This window comes from Mobula hypostoma, chromosome 20 (assembly GCF_963921235.1).
Source record: "Mobula hypostoma chromosome 20, sMobHyp1.1, whole genome shotgun sequence".
Classification (NCBI taxonomy): Eukaryota; Metazoa; Chordata; class Chondrichthyes; order Myliobatiformes; family Myliobatidae; genus Mobula; species Mobula hypostoma.
Genome location: NC_086116.1, coordinates 16,216,466 through 16,241,145, shown reverse-complemented (window position 1 = coordinate 16,241,145; position 24,680 = coordinate 16,216,466). Strand labels below are relative to the sequence as shown.

Genomic DNA, 24,680 nt, shown 5'->3' with positions numbered 1-24,680 from the left:
GGTAGTGTCCTTCTTCCATTTGAAAATTTCTTCTTATTTTGAATATATCTGTCTTGCACTTCCCTCACTCGGCTGTCCTTCCTGCTGGTGTCACTTTCCAGTCAACCTTGGCCAGCTCCCCTCTCATCCATTATAATTTCCTTTATTCCACTGAAATACAGACACATAGGAACTTAGTTTCTCCTTCTCAAGTTTCAAAGTGAACTCGCTCATATTGTGATCACTATTCCCTAAGAGTTCCTTAACCTTAAGCTCTCTTATCACCTCTGAATCATTGCACAACACCCAGTCAAGCACAGCTGATCCCCTAGTGGGCTCAACAACAAGCTGTTCTAAAAAGTCATCCCTTTGACATTATACAATTCCTCTCTCTTGAGGTCCAGTGCTAGCCTGGTTTTTCCAATCCACTTTCATGTTAAAATCCCCAACGATTATCATGACATTGCCCTTCTGACACGCTTTTTCTATCTCCTGCTGTAAATTGTAATTCACATCCCAGCTGCTGTTTGGAGGCCTGTATACAACTGCCATTAGGGTCCTTTCGCCCTTGTCATTTCTTAACTCAACCCATACAGACTCTACACCCTCAGGTCCTATGTCATCCCTTTCTAATGATTTAATATTATTTCTTATATACAGGGCCACACCACCCCCTCTGCCTACTAACCTCTCTTTCCAATACACCGTATATCCTTGGAGTAAAATGTGCATAAATATATCAATGCCAGCCCGGCATGTATCTACAATGTAAACAGCATTATGAAAAAGGTGATTTAAATTGTTTTACAGTGAGGTGCAGTGACAGGGGTAATAAATGGAGGTAATAAATATATAATGTAACTTCTCTATGTACATAAAAGTAGTACTCACCTCAACAAAGATGGTCCAACTCAGGAGTACAGTGTTACCTCTGGCATTTTTGGAGCACCATCTCCTGCAGGACACTGTCCAACTCACAACAAGCTGCCTTGGAAACACATTGCTTTTTCCTTCATTGTCACTGGGTCAATCCCTCGAAGTTGTGCAGTGGGCGTATCTCTACCAGAAGGACTACAAAAGTTCAAGAAGGCGGCTCACCACCACTTTGCAAAAGACCATTCTGGATGTGCTGCCCCTGCAGAGATGCTCAGGTTGCAAAAATGAATAATAAACACTTGTGTTTCAATTTCCACAGGGTCCCAAACACTCAGTCCTGGGTAGCACTGTACATGTGCAACGATGTCAGAGATTACTCTAAACCAAGCCCTTCTGCTTACAGGGATAAACGTAAAACAATCCCTTGGCTTTATTTAAAGGAAGGCCACAGAGCTTCCAATGTTCCTGACAATATTTGCTCCTCAGCCACAAATAAATTAGCTTTATTTGTCTTTAGCTTTATACATTTACTTCCTTTGTCACACGTACATTACAACATACAGTGAAATGCACTCTTTGCATCAATGAGGATGTGCTAGGCAGCACGTAAGTGTCGCCAATATTCTAGTGCTAACACAGCATGCCCACAACTTACTAGCCCATATATCTCTGGACTGTGGGAGGAAACCAAAGCATCCGGGGAAACTCACATGGTCATAGGAAGGTCATACTTACTCCTTACAGAGATTGACAGATATTGAACCCCAATCAGTAATCACTGCTGTATTAGATTACTCTAACCACTATGCTACTGTGCTGCCCCTTAGTTAAGTGATCATCTTACTGAGTTAAACAGATCACCTCATTATCACATTGATGTTTGTGGGACCTTACTGTACTTCTTTACTAGAGCACAGTAAGACTCAATACACATGGATAACCTAAACTGGATGTAATGGACACTATGTAAAAGCAAATTCTTTATTTGTAATCTCTTTGAAATAACTAAGTCCAAACAGACAAAAGAACATTCCATTAATTAAAATTTGTTTTACTGCTCATAAAAATAGATGTATGTCTAGTTTTGAGTGACCTCAGGGAAATTTCTCCCTTGCCACATATTTATTGCAACTTTTCTCAATCTTCTGACAAGAGACACGACCAAAAGCATGTTCTTGAAGCCAAGCTCAGCTGACCCCAGGCAGCCTTCACCGCAGTATCCAGGCAGCCCCTGTCTGCACAGGGTTTACAAAATATTTTCAGTTCTTGCTGAACAGCCAAAGCTGGGATTCCAAAGGAAGTGGAGGCCTCCAGCACTGCACAGGAAACAATCTAAGAGTTGGCCTTAAATGCCAGATTCCCTTCAGAGTTTTGCTAACCACTGACAGCTCTGTAAACAAGGCTGCAGCAGAAAGAGAAACCAGCTTTTCCTTTTCTAATAGCCTTTTCTAGTTGTGGGCTCTGCGGATTTCACTGTATGAAAAAGGACTGTCTCACAGGGCTGGAACACTTTCTGCACTGTTCATCACCACACAGTACTATTTAAAGGACTAATAGATATCAGGAAAAGGAACAGTTTGATTAAACTGCAGGGACTGGGCAGACTTTTCTTTCCTGCTATGAGAAAATCTAATTCACGGAAGATTTCTGGGTGGTTCCAGTGATGCTACGTGTGTTTTCTCCTACTTCCCATTAGCTTGTTCAACTGGAGACATTCATTACTGGTAAAGCAGATCTTTCATAAAATGCTTCTAGCATGTAATACTAGAATTTTCATTTAAACACTTTACAATGCAAGTTCAGTTTGACAGAATATTTGAAATGGGGAGAGAGTAAGAGAGAAATTGACTGCCTTATATTTGCACGGCTGTGGTCCTGCTGTTTGCATTATTACAATTCATTCAGCAGTAACAATTCTCAGAGCCATGCATTTTAACTAAGCTTCTAATGTTTCTTAATTAATTTAACAACTGTATATGGTACCAATATACATAAGCAGTTCCACTTAGTCCTGATTCACCAAACCAAAGGGAAACCCATGTTTCCTGGGGACACCTGATGTGGTAAACAGTATAGTGAGTGCATTTAATCTTGCTGATGTTTGTATATGCATCTGATACTTACTGAGTGTTGTAATTATTACCCTTATTATTTCCAGATTTATATCAAGGCAGAGCAGAACATTTGCCCGTAAGCCATGGATATGGATGAGTTTGAACGTCGTAGGGAGGAACGCAGGAAAAAGCGTGAGGAAATGCGCAGAGAAGTGGAAAGGTAATGCTTTGTATACAGCGCCTTTATCAGCAAAGTTACCTTTTTCAGCCTTTCTAATGCATAGCGAAGTTGCGAATGACGAACTTGGAATGGAGGTGATGTGATTGAAGTCACTAGATCAAAATATAAAGATATCAGATGTTCCACACACATACATCACCTACACTGGGAGTGTGAAATATACCTCGGATCATAAACTTGTGAAAGCTGTCAGAGAGCTGGTGTGACTTTAAATCTATTATTTTAAAATGCCTTGGCTCCTAGAAAGAATTTATTGGTATTATTTTAACTGATTTAAAGTAAGACTTCACCTATGATTTTCCTTTTGGCTCATTGATTATTGAAACAACTGTGTGGTCATCAACAGATTCTACTTCTAACATTATTAAAAATCTTCAGAATGTATTGTACTGCCAAAGGACAATACCTGTAATTAAATAACACTTAGCAAGATCAGCATAAAACTTGCAAACTCATAAAAATACCCTCTTTGAGCAAAGGTTCTTTTGACTAGTAGGCAGAAAGATCTCACAAATATAAATTAAACGGATAATCTGTTCTTTCATTTCAGTTTAAGAGAGTAACTTTGGCCAGCATATTATGGGCATTCTATCCATTTTGGATGCTGTTATGGGATCTAAATTGTGCACTTGAACAACTTCTGATAATGCAAAACTCCTCAGGACAGCATGGATTGATGAATCCAGTCCAAGAAAGTTCAGATTTTGACACAGTAGAGCAAGTGGCTGAAATCAGACTGTTAAATTTGTTAAGTTAACCTCTTATGGATTAACAGTATCAACAGCAAAGGTGCTCATATGCTCATAATATCTGGGCACTCAGAAGTTAATTAAGGGCAATGCAATGTCATTACCAATGATAATCTGAGGAATTCTCTGCCACAGGAAACAGTTGAGGCCAGTTCATTGGCTATATTTAAGAGGAAGTTAGATACGGCTCTTGTGGCTTAAGGGATCGGGGGTATGGAGAGAAGGCAGGTACAGGGTTCTGAGTTGGATGATCAGCCATGATCATACTGAATGGTGGTGCAGGCTCGAAGGGCTGAATGGCCTACTCCTGCACCTATTTTCTATGTTTCTAATCATCAGGAAGTCAGCAGCTCATTTCCATTGTATACCTTTAATCATTTCTCTTGATACTGATCATGATTAGAGATACAGTAAGGTAACAGGTCCTTCCAGCCCAACAAGCTCGTCCTGTCCACTTACACCCATGTGATCAACTAACCTGCTAAACCACACATACTTGGAATGTGGGAGGAAATCTACCCAGTCATAGAGAGAAAATTCAACCTCTACACAGACAGCAGCGGGAAGTGAATCCATGTTGTTATCATAGCATTATGCTAACCACTATGCTACCATTGGAGATGTACTGCTTGCTAATGGTACAGTCGACTTGCTTTAGTTTGTTCTGAGAAGTGATTTTCAAACTTTGTGAGGAGCTGGGAGGACGGGAAGTAGTGAAAAAAAGATAGAAATATTTTATTATAAAAATGGAGAATTTCTGTTTTACTGGTAACAGAAACTTGCAAATGAAATCCAAAATGGTGAACAGTATTCACAGAGCTATATAATATGCTTGTCATCATAGTTCCGTTCTAGAACTGGTAGGTAAGCAATTAAAAATCACAAAGTGGTAGATGTTAGCAATCTGAAATAAAGTAGAAAATGCTGGAAATACTCAATAGACCAGGTAGCATCTGTAGAAAGAGAATATGTTAATATTCCAGGCAGTGTCCTTTCACTGAAATTAGATCTAGATTTGTCGTAAGGTCATCAACCTGAAACATTAATTTTGTTTTTCTCCCCACAAATGCTTCCTTGTCTTTTGTGAATTCCTCTGATAAGTAGCTAATTTTGTTTAAAAATGTACCAATTAGTGTACTTGCTCAATTTTACTGTTGCGATACTGAAAAGCTCAACATTCTTCACTGTGGACTGTTTGGAAAAAGGTAACTATCCTCGTGAGCAGATTAAGCAGAAACTGTCAGCCTGGGGGGAAGACATGAACCAGAGTTAATCCTGAGATCAGCAGCTGCTGAGGAAAATGTCCCAATTTGGTTCCAGTTGGATAAATCTATCCTTCCTTGTTTATTTTTGGATCACAAAATGCTTAAGTCTCTTTCAAAGCACAGAAAATAAAGTCTTCCATCTGTTCCCTATGATATATTGGACCCTATTTTGTACTTTGTCCTCACCAGCTTTTTCCAAAAACTAACATCACTGCGTAAAAGGATCATTCTGAGATCGCAAAATCAGAGAGAGAACAGGAGGGATCTCTTACCCATTGGACTACTCCATTAGCCCATTATCCATAGATGTTTCCTACCACTTGAAGACCAAATCATTCTGTTGGGCCTTTGCTGAAACTGTATGAACACAAAAATAACACTAAAGTTATTCAAGCATTTGGTTTGTTGCCATCGAGGCATCTGCATTTTTTCTGAATCAAATTGTTTAAGGTTGCAATAAAGTGTGGCAATGGATTCTTTGCCTTACTTTGGTCATGCCACAAGACCATAAAATAAAGCAGCAGAATTAGACCATTAAGACAATCGTCTGCTCTGCCATTCCATCATGACTGACTTATTATCCCTCTTGAACCTCTTCTTCTGTCTTCTCCCCATAACCTTTGATGCCCTTACTAATCAAGAGTCTGTCAACCTCAGCTTTAAATATGCCTGATGACAGCCTCCACAGCCATTTGTGGCAATGAATTCCACAGACCCACCGCCTGATGGATTTAAAAAAAAGTCCCCCTTATTTCTGTTCTAAAGGGGCATCCTTGTATTCTGAGGGTGTGCTCTTTGATCCTAGGCTCACCCACTGTAGGAAAAGTCCTTTACACACCCATTCTATCTGGGCCTTTCAATATTGATAGGTTTCAATGAGATTCCCCCTCATTTTTCTAAACTCCAATTATTGTAAACTGGAGTCATTCTTGCGAACGTCCACTGCACCCTTTCCATTGCCAGCATATCTTTTCTTAGATGAGGGGATTGCTCACAACACTCCCAGTGCAGTCTGATCAATGCCTTATAAAGCCTCAGTATTACATCCTTGATTTTGTATTCTTGTTCTCACAGAATTAATGTTAACATTGCATTTGCTTTTCTTACCACCAACTCAATCTGCAAGTTAATCTTCAGGGAACCCTGCACGAGGACTCCCAGGTCCCTTTGCTCACCTGGTTTCTGAATCATTTCCCCATTTATAAGCAGCCTCCTATGCAGCACCTTGTCAAAATCCAAGTAAGTAATGTCCACTGACTCTCCTTTGTCTATCCTGCTTGTTATTTCCTCAAAGAATTCCAACAGATTTGTCAGGCAAGGTTTCCCCTTAAGGAAACCATGATGACTTTGGCTTATCTTACCACGTATCTCCAAGTCCCCTGAAATCTTATCTTTAACAATGGACTCCAACATCTTCCCAACCTTTGAAGTCGGTTAATTGGCCTATAATTTCCTTTCTTTTGCTTCTATCCTTTCTTAAAGAATGGAGTGACAGTTGCAATGTCCCAGTCTTCCGGAAGGCATTCCAGAGTCTAGTGATTCTTGAAAGATCACTATCAATGTCCCCACAGTCTCTTCAGCTTCCTTCCTCAGAACCCTGAGGTATAGTCTACCTGGTTCAGGTGACTTGTCTACCTTCAGACCATTCAGCTTTCCAAGCACCATCTCCTTAGTAATTGCAATGACACTCACTTCTGCCCCTGACACTCTCAAATTTCTGGCATACTGTTAGCATCTTCCACAGTGAAGACTAACACAAGATATTTATTAAGTTCCTCTACCATTTCGTTGTCCCTCATTACCCACTTCTCCAGCATCATTTTCCAGCATTCTGATATCCTCTCCCCCCTCACTTTTACTCATTATATCTGGGGAGAAAAAACCTTTTGATATTCCCCTTTATATTATTGGCTAGCTTACCTTCATAGTTCATGTTTTCTCTCCTTATGACTTCTTTAGTTGCCATGATTTGGTTTTTAAAAGCTCGCTGATCCTCTACCTTCCCTCTAATTTTTGCTATATTATATGCCCTCTCACTTGCTTTTATGCTGTCTTTGACTTTCCTTGTCAGCCACGGTTGCTTCACCCTCCCATTAGAACACTACTTTATCTTTGGGATGTATCTATCTTGTGGCTTCTGAATTGCTGCCAGAAATTCCAGCCACTGCTGTTCTGCCGTCATCCCTGCTGGTGTCATCCAACTGTATCGGTGTTGAAAGCCGCATTTTATCACATCCTCATGACATCCCAATAAAATGTTGACAAATGTATTATCGATTGGGAAGGTTTCACGGACTCTAATTGAAGTTCCTGAAGAGAAAATCTGCTTTTGGTACAATTGGTTAGAGAGGAAAATTTTAATATCTGGACTAGCAACTGTTTCATAGAATTCACCTTTGCATGGCGCATATCATCTTATTATCGAGATCTTTTTATATATCCCTAAGAAGACAGAGCTGCAGTTTAATCTCATCCATAATGATATTGTATATCCCATTAACACATATTGTATTGCCATGCAAAGTGTCTACAAAGCTACATGGCTAATTTCTTGTTCAATTTGTATCTGGAAGTGTTTATTGTGTAGGGATATAATAAAAAACGATGGGGATTCTTGTACAAGAGTTTCACCTCCTTATGATCTTGCACCTGGTAATGTATCCCAGGTGAAGTGTAATTATGCTCATGAGCAAGTAGACGATGGTGAGGCTTTTCACTCCACATTCCTTTCAGATCACCAACAGGTGTCCCATTTTGACCAGCATCTAGATGTTGGGCTCTACACCCCTTCTGTTGAGCAGGTGAATGGTAAATCTCCTTCTTTTCTAGATCTGGAGGCTTTGTGGCAGCTGTTTCCAATCAATGACAAGCAGCAGCAGTCCATTTGCCCAGTATGGTTGTTATTGACTGACCCTGCATTGGTTTATGAGAGTAAGGTCAGTTTTAGTTCGGTTTTGACATTTCAGCAGTATGATCAGTTTTGGAGTGTGGCTGAGTGCACTTGACCTATTTAAATCATTCACAGTGATCACTAGGAACATTGAACCAATTGGCAGTGACCTGAGCCTGGGTTCGATGTCCAGCTGTTCAACCAGGAATTCATGGACAAGAACCTGTAGCCTTTCAAATATGTAGCTGCTATGGAGTGTTTTCAATGTCCTCAGCTACATGCAGTGAAGTCAAACAGAACACTTGACATGGTTTTTGATTTGGGTCAGTCTATCAATTAGAATTATTGGTCCAGACAATGGCCATTTATTCTTTAAGTTTGGGTTGAATAGCTTGGTTATCCTTAGATATTGGGGAAGATGGCTTTAAAGCACTCACATACCTTGCATTTTGCAACAAGATTACATGTTAGGAGTACTGGCAGGCCTAGTTTTCGGCAAACACGTTTTCCTACTTAAACTTATGTGGACAAGTACAATATACATGGTGATCATTGGAAAAGTTAAATCCCGTCATTTAACTTGTCACCAAATGCCTAAATGAAGTGTACTTCAGGAACTACTTGTATTCACTAAAAGTACATGCACATCTTTTCCTCTATTCCCCACTGTGACCTTTCACTTCTTCTCACCTGCCTATTACTATGCCCTAGGTCTCCCTCCTTCCCTCTATCCTATTGTCCACTATCCTTTCCTATCAGATTCATTCTTCTCCAGCCCTTTACCTTTCCCACTCACCTGGCTTCACCTATCGCCTTTCTAGCCAATAGAATGCAGTATCTTTGCAGTATCTATGTAGATAATGAGAGAATTTAATCACAGTCATGGCACAATGGCTAGATAATCTTTGGTGATGTCAGTTGAAAGATAAATGCCAGACAGACCAAGAGGGAAAAGTTTTGGTTGGATACCTTGGTTATCTTTAGATATTGGGGAAGATAGCTTTAAAGCACTCACATACCTTGTTGCATTTTGCAACAAGATTACATGTTAGGAGTTGTGGCAGGGCAAGTGTTCAGCAAACATGTTTTCCTATTTATGCATAAGTAGACATGTACAATATACATGGTGATCATTGGGAAAGTTAAATCCAGTCATTTAACTTGTCACCAAATGCCTAAATGAAGTGTACTTCAGAAACTAATTGTATTGCACTAAAAGTACATGGCATATCTGTCACTGGTGACTGAACTTCATCACTGGAGTTATTGAATGGAGATATAATGTCCAAGGGAGGGACAACTTCTGAATAGAGATTGCTAACCCGGAGCGTTGTGCTTGGAGTGTCCACCATGGTATGGAGTTGTGACTTTTCAGGTGTGAACATCCCCAATGTCTTCAGTTACACCCAACTGTGAAATCAAAATGAAATTCTTCACATGCGTTTTGTTGTGGAATGATATTTCGTTGGTGCAAAACAAAGACCATTCATTCTTTCCTTTTTCTTCAGCTAGCAAACCCTTAAAATGGCATCTCTTTGTACCGCAGCTGTCTTATTTAGTTAGAGAAGGGTTTCTTTCCTGCTCATCCTCTCTCCTGTTCCATCTCCACAGCCACTCTTTTTTTAAAAGAAGTATTTTGGGGCTTTTCTGAGTTTGATTTGATGCTCATTGTTTTCAGTTCTTGTTTTGCTTTATTTAACAGGTGTGGTTAATTTCCAGCTCAGGGAATCACAGTGACTCTGGGTTTGAAGAGGTTGCAATGTAGCTCTCTATTGATGGAGATATGGGGTGGGGGTGGGGAGGCAGTGGTGGCAGTTTGTGATTCTGCCTATAGTGGGGCTTGAACTCTCAAACCTCCTACCACGGGGTTGATGTGCCATTAGTTCAAATGAGCTTTTTTACCCAATAGATAGGAGTGTGCGTACTCATGAGATTTCTCATCAGTTTGATGCAAGTCCTTTCTCGCCTTCTGTTACAGAGGTGTTAATGCTAGGTTTTGGGATGTTTAGAATTCAGATTCTTTTATACTGTCTTCCAAGAAGCACATGGAAGGATTCTTGGAAGGACTATTAAGCAGTTGTATTTATGCTGACATCGAGTTTGGATTCCATCTTTCTGTTGACTCTGTAGGAATGCAGGGTGTTACACATAGGTAAGCTGGTACCTGTAGACCAGTGTGTGATATGTCTATTGAAGCATAACATGGTTTGTGTCTCTCCATAAGCTGTATTCTTCTTTCAAGGGAATAATCTTTGGTTATTCCCACTGAGAATCCCACAGTATTAGGAATGGACAAAAAAGAAAGATTATTATGGTCAAGAAATCACTGAAAAAGATGGAGAGAAGATATGTCCATATTGCTGAGTCTGATGAAGAACTCAATAATATTTCCTTCAACATTAGCAGGATTTAAGTACTGAACTCACACCATGTGGAAGTGTCAAGAACAATAAACTACATGCATTTTATGGGAAGCTAAATGAGGAAGGGAGGAACAGAGCAATGTACTGATGAAGAGCCAACACCCTGCACTCATTTGGAAATAGCATTCAGCATATTGGAACATAAGATATCATTAACACAAATAATTTCAAAAATTTATAGTAGCTCCTGCTGACAGGAAACAATGAACTAAAATATCTCCCAACTTCATGCTGAAGTTATGAAGTTCTAGAGCAGGGTTTCCCAACTTTTTTTATGCATGGACCCCTACCATTCACTGAAGGGTCGGTAGACCCCAAGTTAGGAACCCCTGTTCTTGAGCATAGAAAAAGCTCCTCATGCCAACTACTTTTAACACTCATCCCATTTTATTCCCCCCATATTCCCAACAAGTATCTCAGATTTTGCTGCTCCTCTACACACTAGGAGCTATCTACATTGACCAATTAACCTACCAAACCACCCGCCTCTAGGAGGTGAGAAGAAATTGGAACATCTGGGAAGCTCGTGCAGTCGCAGGTCAGCATCAGAGTTCTGAGACAACAGCTTTACTGACTCCACTGTTCTGTCCATAGTGTTTCCCCTGCCATTTCTTCTCTTGCTTTCTATTTTGTCTCTGCCATCCCCCTGTGCTCTCTTCAATGTCTGTATCTGTACTCTTCTTTATATCTACTCTTTCTGCCACTCTGCTACCAAATTCATATGGAATCTCCTTAGCAACCTATCACTGCTCCTTCTGCAATCTCTCTGATTTCTCTCTATCTCTATAGCTCTGCCATTTCCCACTCCCTGTCGAGTCACCACTCTGATGCCTCACTATTTCCTCCCCCATTTGCTGAACAAACTTCCATCCCTCTGATTCCTTCCCATTCCAGCCAACCCCCCTACCTGTATTCTCTCCCCTTCCCAAGATTTTTTGAATTCTATCCCCTGAATTTATGGAAATACTGTGGATTGATGCAACCTGCTGTTAAAACAGTTTACTGGCTTGGCAGTATAAGGCTGCCTGATTCCTGCACAGCCACACTTGCACTGCCAGCAATGTGTGCATCTCACCATTCACCACTATGTGCTTGTATGAGAGATTGGAGTCAAAAACCTTGACATTCAGCACAAATCATAAAATGCTGGAAACTTTCAGCAGCTCAGACAGCTGCTGTGGAGAGAGAGAGGGGGAGTTAAAGTTTCAGATCCAAGGCCTTCATCAGAATTTTCAGGTCCGTAGGTGCTGCCTGACTTGCTGAGTGTTTCCAGCATTTTCCATCTTTCTGAGTCAGATTCAGAATCACACGTGTGCAGGGCATCGAAACATGCAATTTAACATGCTCTTTGAGTTAACAACCAACACATCTGGTGTCATGGTAAGGGCAACCTGGAAGTGTCATCATACCTTCCCAGTGCAAAACAGCATACCCACAATGCTCAGCAGAACACAACAAATAAAAAAACAACAGCAAAACAAACCCACACTCCTCCCTCCCACCCACCCCAGACAAATACGGTCCTCCATTACCAGTACAGGCCTCCCACTTCCAGTCTCCATCCTTCAGACTTGGACATCGGGCTTGGACTCCCAAACTTCTGATTGACCTTCAGATTATCATTTTTTTTAGCATCTACCTTCATTTTGATTGATGCTCACCATCACTGGTTTGGAGAATGACAAACAACATTAGGAATTCTGTTGTGGAAACCTGATCTTTCAGGACTTATCTGTGCTCAATGCATATTATTATAAAGGCTGGCTATTTCAAGTAACTGCAACGTATTTGGCAGATTCAATGGGGAAAAGTGTTAAAAGCTGCAATTCTTGAAATACTGATGATTTCTCAATAATAGCTGCCTCATTAAACAAGTAACATTTGGTAGCCAGTTTTCATTTTCCATTATGTTTGTTCTGGAATCTTTTTTAAAAAAAACCTCGGATTCAAACAAGTCCTTTGTTGGAAAATCAGCTAGGTTCTGTATAAAGCTTGATATAAATAGTAGGTTGGTATTTGTATTTTTCATAATCTCTGGAGAGAGTATTTTTAACTGCACATAATGTTTATGATAGGAAATTCTTTGGATACTCATTTTCCCACTCCGAGCATTGTTTTTTCATCCAGCTCCTGCAATGTTCAAGATTATAGAAAGTCTGTTTCAACAGTGCCTGGGTAGAAAGTGCTAACCTTGGCACATTCTAGCCCAGTGGGAATTCTGGACATTTCATGGGGATATCACAGTGTAAACTGGATATCCTACTAAACTGTCAGCACAGATTTCTGTGTAGAATGAGTGCCTTATTTCTGTAACACATGGTGATGTTGCTCGTGAGGCTGCAATAGTAAGCTTAATAAAAAATCTTTATACTCCCAGGGAAAAGTCCTCTTCCTGCACAGGCCTGTAACAACATCTCTGAGACCTTCTTTAAATGAGGTGACTGCTTCAGCTGTGAAATTGGAACAGATCGGTCATAAAAATTCTCAAGGTGACAGGAAGTGCATGGCAAAGAATCTGTAATTCGTGCTTATCAGTGTTAAACTGCATTTTCTGAACGTGTCTACGTTCAAGCTTGCTGTGCGGATTTAGTTTCTCTTATTTCTTTGATTCTGCTGAACAGCTCTGGGGATCTGAGTCCAAACTGGACCCTGGAGTAGCTGAGGAGAATCGAGGGGAGTTGATGGGTGTGTTAGAGAGGATTGGTTACAGGAAATAAGCGGTGGATTAGGATTGCTCAGGATACCCGGAGAGCCAACATAGATACATCTTCTTCCATGTCGTAAGAAAAATAAAATTTTGAAAATGAATAAACATGATGTGGATTTGTCTCGATGAGGGAAAGAGGTAAATGTAGGAAGTCTCCATGCATCCAGCTTGAGAGGAGAGCTGGAGGTGATCAGCAATAGGATAGGGGCCTGGAAAGTATTGTCTACGTAATTGTGCTAAGCAGCACTGTGTGGATTGGAGGGGAGTGGGGAGGAGAAAGCAGAGGTGGTCTGCAGAGGGTGACCTCACCGGAAAGTGGGACCCTCTATCTCCCAACAGTATTGTGTTGGAAGTGTTCAATCAGCAAAATACTTTAAAATCTGATTTGCCAGAGCATCAGTTGTGACAACATACCCAATAAGGTTGGGCCACTTTAATCCTAAAGCACGCCTCAGCTCTCCATTGGCTTGCTGTGGGTTGAGTGAATGGTATTGGTCTCATTAAAGATCACAAAGGACAAGTTTGTGAAGATGAAGAAGCATCACAAAACCTGATGAAGTATTGTGTAAAGTATTAGGGTTCCTGTCCTGGGCCCAGCACGTTAAGTGCAATTACTAAGAAAGCATGGCTGCACCTCTACTTCCTTAGGAGTTTGCAAAATCGGCATGACATCTTAAACTTTGACAAACCTATATAGATGGGCAGTGCAGAGTATATTGACTGGTTGCATCACAGCCTGGTATGGAAACACCAATGCCCTTGAATGGAAAATCCTACAAAATGTAGTGGATATGGCCCAGCCCATCACAGATAAAGCCTTCCCACCCCACTATTGAGCTCATCGATGCAGAACATTATTATCAGGGAGCCCCATCACTCAGGACATGCTTTCTTCTCACTGCTGCCAACAGGAAGAAGGTACAGGAACCTCAGGACTCCACACCACCAGTTTCAGGAACAGTTATTACTCCTCAGCCGTCAGGCTCTTGAACCAAAGGGGATAACTTCACTCAACTTCACTTTGCCCCATCATGTTCCCACAACCTATGGACTCACTTTCAAGGACTCTTCATCTCATATTCTCAATATTTATTGCTTATTTGTTTATTACTATGATTTCTTTCTTTTTGTATTTACACAGCTTGTTGACTTTAGTACACTGGTTGAATGCCCAAGCTGGTCTGGTCCTTCATTGTTTCTGTTATGGTTATTATTCTCTGGATTTATTGAGGATGTCTACAAGAAAATGAAACTCAAGAGTTGTATATGGTGACATATGTGACTTTGATAATAAGTTTACTTTGACTTTTACGACAAATGGTAATGAATTGAAAGCAATTCCGAGAAGGTTCACTCGGCCATTACTGGGAATTGGTTGGCTCTTGTATGGGGCAAAGTTGAGCAAGTTAGACTTGTTGTATTTGCTGTTGTTTTAAGAGCTGAGAGGAGACTCAACTGGGACAAACGAAATCCCAATGGGTCTTGACAGAGTGGACGTGGAGAGGATTTTTCCTCTTATGGGAAAGTCTGGAATATCACTGTTAATGAATGAGAGAATATCCATTTAAGACAGCGATGAGGCAAGTTTATTCATGTTCTGAGCGTTGTTCATCTTTGGAACAAACCTCCTCAAATGGCAGTGGAAGCAGAGCTTTTGAATATTTTTAAGGCTGAGGTAGGTAGGTATTTGATTAGTAAGAGTGAACATGAATGAGGAGTAGAGGTTGCAATTATGTCATTCCTGATCAGTGGAGTGGTGGAGTAAGTTTGAAGGGCTATGTAACTTATTTCAGCTTCTAATTTATGTGTATGTGACATAATTAGTAGCAGGTTTAAATCCCATCACACAGCATACAAAATCATTGTGCCACATGAAAGACTTCCAATCCACTTTGGGATTATCGTTTAAGGGAGAGGTTTGGAAATTCTCCTTTGGGATGAGGGAGGGACGTGCCTGCGTTTTCACCAAACCAGTCTCAAAATTAGGGCCACTTATTATTTCAATCAGTAATATCTCTTTATTATGGTCATTAAATGTGATGTGCTACTTGTCTCCAAGTCAATGCTGTATTGGGCAATGTAAAAACATCTAGGTGAAATATGTAGGTGAGTATTATATTAAAGGGATTTAACCTGAGAAAGAGATGAGGAATTGGCATGTATTTCGAAATCTGGAGTTTTGGATGTGTGACAGTAAGAGAGCTCATGGCTCAAAAATTCCCATTATTATTATTATTGGAGTGAAGTCATTGCTGTCAAACCAGGTAATGTGCAGCACCATTCACCTGCTGTTCTGCCAGACTAAATATCCTTCTGCCTTAAGGGAACACTGTCTGCAAAATATAACCTGCAATTTGGCTTTCCAGCCCAAACTAGGCAAATTTAAAAGAAACAAATTTTTTTTGTTTAATACTTGTTAACTCAGGTGAGAAATGTTTATACTGCTCATTGAACCTCCCTGGCAGCACTCCCAAATGAGTAAGCACAACCAGAGCAGTGTGAAAGACTCTTCATTCTGTCTTGAGGAAAAGCTCAGTAGAGCACTCTTTGCTTCATTTCCACTTCAACCCATTTTGCAACAATATGTTATACTGACAATTTCCCTCTTGGTTTGATCGATCAGCATGGGGACTTTGGTAAAAGTAGTAAAGCTGCTCTGTCACAGCTCCAACAATTGGACCTCTGGTGCCATCTGTGTGGAGTTTGCATGTTCTCCCTCTGACCTCTGGGTGCTCTGGTTTCCTCCCACGTTGCAGGGTAGTTGGCTACTGTAAATATCCCCTAGTGCATAGATTCGAGCTGAGTGGGAGAATGTTAGGGGAGAGAATAAAATGGGTATAGGGTAGGAATAGTGTGAAAGTGGGTGGATGGATTGGATACAGGGTCTGTTTCTGTGCTATATCTCTCTATGACTTTGTAAACCCATTTTCCCAAATAAACAGAATTTTAATTTATATTAGGAAGCGTGTATGTACAGGACATATTATCTTCTATTGCCTTTAAAATAAGCTATCAGCTTAACATGTGCTCAGATGCAAAAAAATGTGAAAGTTTCACATTAATGCTTCAATATATTTCCGTTGATTGTACACGGGTGCCCAGTTGGTCTGTTTCCTGAGGTTTTAACCAGGATTTCTCTTTGCTCTCATTTAATCAAAGGGAAATGAATAATCTGGACTGTCAGGAGGTCAATATATCAGATTGTGTTGATAACGTTAGAAGGTGAATACCTTTTCTGTAGTTTATGTGCTTGGGGTGCTGAGTTATCCCTGGTTACTTCAGTGAGGGTTTTGCTCGGAGCTTCAGCAGTCTCACAACTTTAATTTGGAAAACTGGGATTCCCTTAGTATTTCTCCAATTTTTTTCTTATAATTTAGGATGGATATGCAGAGATCAGGTTCCTTTGGAAGAGGATTATTCTTACCCAACCAATACCTCCTCTCTGTGAAACATATGAGCCGAGCTACCACTGACCTTTCAGTCTACGTGTGCAGAAATCAACTTTCCGTGGGCTCCTGGTCACTCTGGAGTTAGCGGCAGACTGTTACTCTCCTAAAATCTGCCCTTCAAACAACCGCAGCAGCAAGGTGGGAGATCACTAGTCTGAACATTTCTACTGTACGTCTGGCTCGGCCAGAGTTGCAGCAGAGGGCTTCAACAATACTTGTCAACCCAATAGCATGTAAGAATTTCCCACCCTGCTCCAGCCCTGAACTTGCATCTTTCTCTACCTCCTCCACCCACCCCCCACCCCCACCCCCCCAGGCTCTTTCCACGCTCAGCTTATTGCTGAAATTTTCCCCTCATATGACTCCCGACAAATCATTAAATACCCAACTCTCCTTCCTGGTCCTTCAAGTTGATGTTGTGAACAATTCCCTTTGCTTCAGAGACTGCTTGCCTCTCCTCGAAATTCACTGCCGTCATCTCCTCCACTTAGCTGGGTATCTCTTCATTGTCAGGCCTGCACAGACAGACACCTCCCAATCTCTTCCCAGTTAACAGGAGTCACCTGCTGTTTGTTTCCAACCCGTCACCTGCAGCCTATTTAAACCCATAACCTGCATCCTATTTAAACCCAGCTCTCATTCACAGTCCTTGTTCATGCATTGAACCAGCCAGTATCAACCAATTGCTCCTAGCTTTCAGTCACCTTGTTGTCTTGTTTTATTCAGCATCTGTTCTCTCTTTTTTTGTGGCCCCTCATGGCTTTTTATTTAGTAGTTTATTATCAGAGATGCTGCTGATTGCTAAATTATCCCCATTGCTCTGCTTTTGGGTCAAGCTGCCTCTACCTTTCCTGACATTTATTCTCTTTATGTGGGTTGATGTAAAATAGTATTTGATAGGAATTCTGGAAAGTGCTTTGGGCCATTTAGCTACATTAATGGAGCATAGTATAAATACAACCAGCTGTTCATAGCTGACGTATTGTTGACGGGGCTGCCTAACTTAGTCATACATCCAACTATGCATTTTTTATATTGGTAAAATTTCCTGAGGTCTGGGACATTATTGATAGAATCTGTACAAAATTGTGGGCTTCTGTATGGACCCTATCATGTGAACTTAATAGACTTTTATTCCATTAGTCATGGCCTCCATAACAGAGTCCATTCCATAATATGGGTCTTTCCAATGGCTAAAAAGGATGATTAGACAGATCTGTTGGTTGCTGATCCGATCTGGGACATCCTGAGATGACAAGTGGATAAATGAGGTGTCTTCTGCAGCAATATACAGATAAAAGTGCTGTGTTCCATGATATTGAGCTGCTGGTTTCAGCACTGCCAGAATGGTGGTTATATTATCCATGATCTTTGTGGAGGTTGTTCAGATCTGTCTGCTATCTTTGGGGAGGTCAGTCCTATGAGCCTCTACTGGCTGGATGTTTGTTCCTCCCACTGAAGGGAACAGTTTCTCCATTCCTACGCTCTGGCTTTTGAGTTTGCTCCATTGGCATGGATGTTACCTGCCATTTCCCAGAATTTCTGATGTGATTTTTACTCACCAATCCAGGGTGTTCATGCCTTGCATTGTTGACACAAACATTGGCAATAAGGGAAGCAAGTAGAACTCTCACAAGTTGCAGACACCCACTGCTTCTGTTTGTTCAAACTAAACACAGACAGCACAACAATGTAGGGGTTAGCATAATGCCTTACAGTGCCATAAATCAGCAATCGAGCTTCAATTCCCACCACGTAATGCGTTTCTTCATTTTCTCCGTGACTGCAAGATGATTTGGTTTCCTCCCAAATTCCTAAAAAGACATACAGGTTAGGGTTGGTAAGTTATGGTCATGCTCTGTTGGATGGCGACACTTGTGGGCTGCCCCCAGCACGCCCTTGAGTGTGCTGGTCATTGACACAAACCACATATTTCACTGTATGTTTCGATGTATACGTGACAAATAAAGCTAATCAAACAGGACATTTGTTCTGTTTTGAACAAACAGAAGCCGTGGGTGCCTGCAGCTTGTAACACGGTAGTACAGTAGTTAGCGCATTGCTTTACAGCGCCAACTAGTGATAAACGATTGAGGTTCAATTCTTGCAGCTGCCTCCAAAGAGTTTGTGCGTTCTCCCTGTGACCATGTGTGTTTCCTCTGGAATGTGGGCCAAAACCAGAGCACCCAAAGATGTACGTTTCGAGTTGGTGCGTTGTGGCCATGGTATGTTGGCTCCAGAAGCACGGTTATATAGATGGGCTGCCCAGCACGATCCTTGCTGATTTGATTTGATGCAAATGGCGCATTTCACTGTACATTTCGAAGCACGTGTGACAAAAAAAAACTAATCTAATCAGTCAGTAACATTTTCCTACAGGAAAGATACCAAAAAGATTGAAAGAGTACAGAGAAAATTTACAAGGTTATTGCTTGGACTGAGATTGAGAGGAGATTTGATAGAGGTATACAAAATCATGAGCAGTATTGATAGGGTAAATGCAAGCAGGCTTTTTTCCTCTGAAGTTGGATGAGACTAGAACTACAGGTTATAGATTAAGGATAAAAGGGGAACTACAGAAGGGGAACCTAAGGGGAATCTTCTTCATTCAGAGGGTGGTGCAAGTGTGGAGAAAGCTGCCAGTGGAAGTGGTTAATGTGTGTTTGATTGTAACATTTAAGAGGTTTGGATAATTACATGGATGGGAGGGCTACAGGTGCAGGTTGATAGGACCAGACAGAATAAGAGTTCAGTGTGGACAGGATGGACTGTAGAGCTTTTTTCTGTGTTGTGGTGCTCTACGACTCTGTGGTTGTGTTGCCAAGTACACGCGGTTCACTTGGACGGCATTGCACTTTCTCATTCTCGCAGAGGTGGATGCGATGAGTAGCATGCTGACTATATAGACCAGTTCCAGTAACCATTTGCTGGAGCCAGTTGAACATCCCGGCCCCTGCCTACCTGCTGGCATATAGCTTCACATCAGACGTCTTTCTGTGGCAACTAGAGGGCCATAAATCAGTTGCATTCTGCAGCAGAGCGTACAGGGGCCTCTACTGTTCCTCCACAGTATTTCAACAAGCTTCTAGACCAGGTTTGCCTTTTGTTTTAACTTTTTGGATGGCTGAGGCTGATAAGAAAGATAATCTAGGATAGTGCCCAAGGTTAAGTGCCTTCCACAGAAGGAAACCTAAAGTTCCTTCCCAGCTGCCTTGTCGTTCTGCTGGCTCATTGATGTTGCTGATTAGGCTGGATAGACCGAAGCAGCAGTGTACGTAGCATATGAGAGTCCGACTTGCGTTCCTCAGTACTGATGCCAAACATGGGCTCCCTGGACTGAATATGAGGCAAGCCTGTTTGTTGATGATTCACTAGTTGGAATTAACCTCTGTGGAAGGCTGGTTAAGTGTCTGCATTTAGCTGCTTTTGTCACCAAGGTAGACATAGAACTTGTGGTATTACCACAGGCTGACAATAATCCTGAGGGGTTTACAGTAATGGGAGTTTCAGTAGCAGGTCATTGTCATGCCATGCTTTTGTTTCATCTGCCTTTGAAATTGGACTTCAGTGTTGGTAGTTATTGCTGAGAATTGGTTGGAGAACTCTGAAGCCTGCCTGCTTAATTTGAAGGGCATTCCCTCGTACTATTTAAATATGAGCTTCTCATTTACCTTGTAGGCTATGGCAAGAGAACAATTGGGCAGAACCTTTGAGATCATTGGTGGTTACCCTGTTTTTGGACAATGATGATTTTGCGGCAATGTCGAACTTCCAGGATTTCTCTGGTATCAGGATATTTGAAAATGAAGTTAGCAAGCTGCGTGCTTCCTTTACAAATCAGGTTGTGGAGGATTCCTCCCATCACTCCTGAAAGATAACAAAAAGATAGTGTTCATATATGCTGTATTCACCTTTTCATTGGCCAACCTTTTGTGAAGGTCATATAGGGAGCAGTCTGTTGCAGATTTAAGCAGATTTCTCCCCTGATTGTTTTCAGTGATAGCTTTTGCCTTTGAGTCAGCTTCTACCAGTTGTTGCAACTAAAGGATGGTGCCCACCTGAGAACGTGCCAGCTAACATCACCCAAGAGGCAACTGAACACTCCTAAATGGCCTACCGTTAAAACTATGACAACAGCAGAAAGATGCAGTTTCAAGTTTACAGTCATTTTGAAGACCTCTGCTGTGCCATACTTACAGGCGAAGGTTCTGTAAGAGATGTTGAGATTCTGTCATTCCTGACCAACCAGTGTTTGTAACATCTTTAGTCTGAGGTAAAAACTTGTAGCAAACAAAGGGGAAAAGGATTGACTCTAAGAAGATTAAGGCAGCAGTCTCCAGTTTAATGTTTCTGGTTTGGCTAGAAACTGCAGGACACTGATCACTGATTTAATGAGATGCATGAAACCATCAGAGTTACAGAGATGGGAAGTAGGACTTCTGGCTGCCCATCGGTCACACTTTTATTCCTTTTCCTACATTAATCACAATTGTCCAATTTCCCCCCCCCCCATTCTCATTCAGATCGTATCATTCACCTACACACGAGGGGCAATTTACACTGACCAATTAACCTACTGCTTCACACGCCTTTGGCAGGAATCCAGAGCACCTGGAGAGAAACCCACACGCTCTCAGAGAGGATGTGCAAACACCTCACAGACAGCATTGGAGGTTGGGGATGAATCCAGATCTCGGGCAGAAGCACTGTGCCACGCCCCCCACCACCACCACCCCTTGCAGTAAGTTTGCTGTCTATCTGGTCCATGATAAGACAGTGGTATTCATCTTCCTTCAGTTTTCTCTCACTGATATTTCAGACTGTATTGACTCTCACCTATGAAGAACCTGCCTGGGTGTTTCTTGTCTGCCACATAAACAAACAGCCATCAAAGGACTCTGTACATAAGAAGCTCAGAACACATGCCCTAACACAGAGATGGATCTTTGGTTTCTGCTTAATCGACCACCGACATATGTAGCCAATTTAAATAGTACCACAACTTGCAAGAAGTAATTTTTCTCTCCTCTTCCCCACACTGGCAGCACACATTTCTCAAGCTGTCGTAGCCTGGGCTGGAAACTTGTTCAGAATACTTAATGAGGGTGAAATCAGAAATCCTGTGAGATCAGCCCTGCATGATATAACTGAGCACTGTGCACGGCGCTTCAAGATCTCACTGTTTTGGCAACAGTGCCAGAAAATGTACCTTATTAACATTGTATGAAATCCATATCAAGACCTATTTTATTCATATGATTTATTTTCTTCATGCGATACTCTTAATCCTCAATGGCACATTGCCATTTTTGCACATCTGTGGAGTATTTGGGTTCTACAAAGTATTGCTACTTTTCTGATGCAGCCTCATTGAAACTTGAATTCAGTCACTAAATCCAAAATGGTGCTGACGTTTTATGGGCAGCTCACAAACTACTAGATATCCTTTTACTGAATTAAGATCATTGTGATCCACAGCGTGTAATTTGCCTTTGAGAGATGCACTTTTGAACCATCTAATCGAACTAGTGATTGTACAGTCTCCAGAATGATTCAGTGAACTTGACTCTCGAGAATGCAAGTACAGCTGGGGTGGCCATCTCTCGGGGTGGACACGGCATCGAGGCCCGAGAGCAGAAAAGGAATTTGTGCTCAGCTCTATTATTCCACACCAATTAAAGTGTCGAGCCAGATTAAAGCACCAAAGACCAGGAGCAGAAAGTGAATTGGTGTTCAGCACCATTTGCCTATGTTTGACCCATCTCCATCTCTCTCTTCTCGCTACTACCATTGGGTGGGAGGTGAAGGGGTCCTGGGTTCCATGCCTCCAGGTTCAGGAATGGTTGTAGCACTGCAGACATTGGGGCTGGAGTCAGTTTGTCTCAACACCAAACTGACTCCACAGCCAGTGGATTCACTTTCGGGTGACTCTGCTGTTCATGTTCATGTTTTTCAAGTCTTCTTTAAAGTAAGCTAGTCAACTAGTTGCGTTACAATATTAAATAAGCATCTCTATGTGATTTTGTATTGTGTGCTGGACATTTCTTCCTTTCATGAGGTTGAATTTTATGCTTGAGTTCTGCCCCTAGAGTTTTGGGTCACAGGAGTGTGAATTAGGAATTCCTTTGGAGTCGCCAAGACAAGGGATGTGTGGGTCACACAGTTCTAAAAGATTTTAAAAGATTAAGTAAAAGAGTCTGTACTGGTCCCTGGGTCTGAATTGCCAAAATACTTTTGCTGGTGTCTGCACCATTATGATAGGGGCATCGGAAAATAAGCCTACAGTTTCTCCGACTATCTTTTCCATTCTTTCTGATTAATTTTATTGACTAATGCTGTCCAAGGTCTGTGGGGAGGTCCAGCTGCTCGGAGCTGCATGTTACTGACACTGTACTACTTGCTGACAAACAACCAACATGTGAAGGAAGACATCTGTGCAAAATAAATAAATAATACAGAGAACATGACTTGTAGAGTCCTTGAAAGTGAGTCTATAGGTTGTGGAATCAGTTCAGATTTGGGGTGAGTGAAGTTACCTATGCTAGTTCAAGAGCTTGATGGTTGAAAGATAATAACTTTTCCTGCACCTGTGGTGTGGGACCTGAGACTCCTGTACCTCCTTCATAATGGCAGCAGCAAGAAGAGAGCTGGACCTGGATGGTGGGAGTCCTTGATGACGGATGCATCTTTCTTGTGGTGGTGCTCCTTATTTGAATGTGAAGCAGAAACTACACATTCGAGTTCCAATTGTTGACCACCCAAAGTCAAAGGAAATCATTTCCTTATTGTACACCATTTTTATGTTTAAATCACTGTAAACTGGTAAGGCTACTTTCCTGTCAAAGACTAGTGCCTTTCAAAGCAAGTTTGAGGTTTATGCACAGCGCACCCATTATAGGGCAATGAAAAGTTCTGGTTTAAGATGGCACTCGTGAGACACAATGATAGTTTACTGATAGCAAACAAGGCCACTAACTAGCCCATTAATCACACTTTTTCTGCACAACAAGCTCTGCAATTAAAAGCCTGTAATTTCCCTTTCAGAGTTGTGCTTTCGAACTGCTTGTATGATCTGGCATGTTTGCAGTGTTTTGAGGGGTTTGGGGAACTGGAGTCTCTAAAGTGCAGTCTGGTGGCATGTCGGATACAGGCTGAATCAAGGCAGTGATTTGAGATTTTGAACTTTGAAATGTGTCAGCCCTTTGAAAGAGGAAGAAATATTAATTCTTAATTCCTCAGAAAGGCAGCACAGCCAGGGCTGATGACAGCTCACTTCAGTCTCTGTGGCCCAACTGAGAATGGAAAACCAACCCGGTGAAAGACGGGGGTGCACCAGGGTCCTAACTCAAGATATGATTGGTTAGCTTCATTGGGGAAGTGGGGATAGACTGGAAACAGTGGCCATTTACCATCAATATGCCTTAAAGAAGTTTTGTAAAAGGACGGGTACTCTTCAAATTTGTGTGAACATAGAGGTTAGCTTGAAATGGAAGAAGCAGCATCAAAGATTTCTGGATTGGCCTTTGGTGTGTCACAACTGCAGCTTGCAACACAACAGCCAATCCAAAATAGCCGTAAGAGCATTTGTTGATGAGGTTGGTAGTTGGAACCCCATCTTTCAGCTGGGAGATTTTTACAATCTCATTGCGTGTATTGATTTTGATGGAGCATCTTTATGTTCTGTTAAGCTTACTCTTGATCAGAGGTTCCCAACCTTGCTTAATGGTATTGGTCTATGGCATAAAGAAATGAACTAAACACTCATTCCATAATGAGAGGAAGACAGGCAGCAGAATCTATGAAAGTACAGAATATGGTAAAAGTGGGAATTTTTGTGTGTTTTGCAGCAGACTAAGTTCCCAAAATAGTGTCTGCAGAATGAGCACACACGTTGAATGCCGAGTACTTCAAAAACAGATTGATGGGGTAAGTGGATATAATTTGCTCTGTTCAGGACTGGCAGCTCATGTCGATACTCGGCCTCCCATGCCACATCCATGCCAGTTCTGCTACCTTGGAGCTCCATGCTCCTTCCTGCACCCTCCCT

General features: G+C 41.5%; 1 protein-coding gene across 6 annotated transcripts in view; it reads left to right on the top strand.

Annotated features, from left to right (window-relative positions):
* Window positions 1-24,680, top strand: part of LOC134359345 (non-muscle caldesmon-like) — a 247,289-nt gene that overhangs the window by 89,517 nt on the left and 133,092 nt on the right. For 5 of the 6 annotated variants that reach the window (XM_063072464.1, XM_063072461.1, XM_063072467.1 and 2 more), the window contains exon 2: window positions 3,014-3,129. In XM_063072464.1, the coding sequence (XP_062928534.1) occupies window positions 3,053-3,129 (77 nt within the window). In that variant the 5' untranslated portion in view covers window positions 3,014-3,052. Of the gene's footprint in view, window positions 1-2,457; window positions 2,580-3,013; window positions 3,130-24,680 lie in introns of those variants that run through there. The other variant, XM_063072463.1, reaches the window with a different exon arrangement.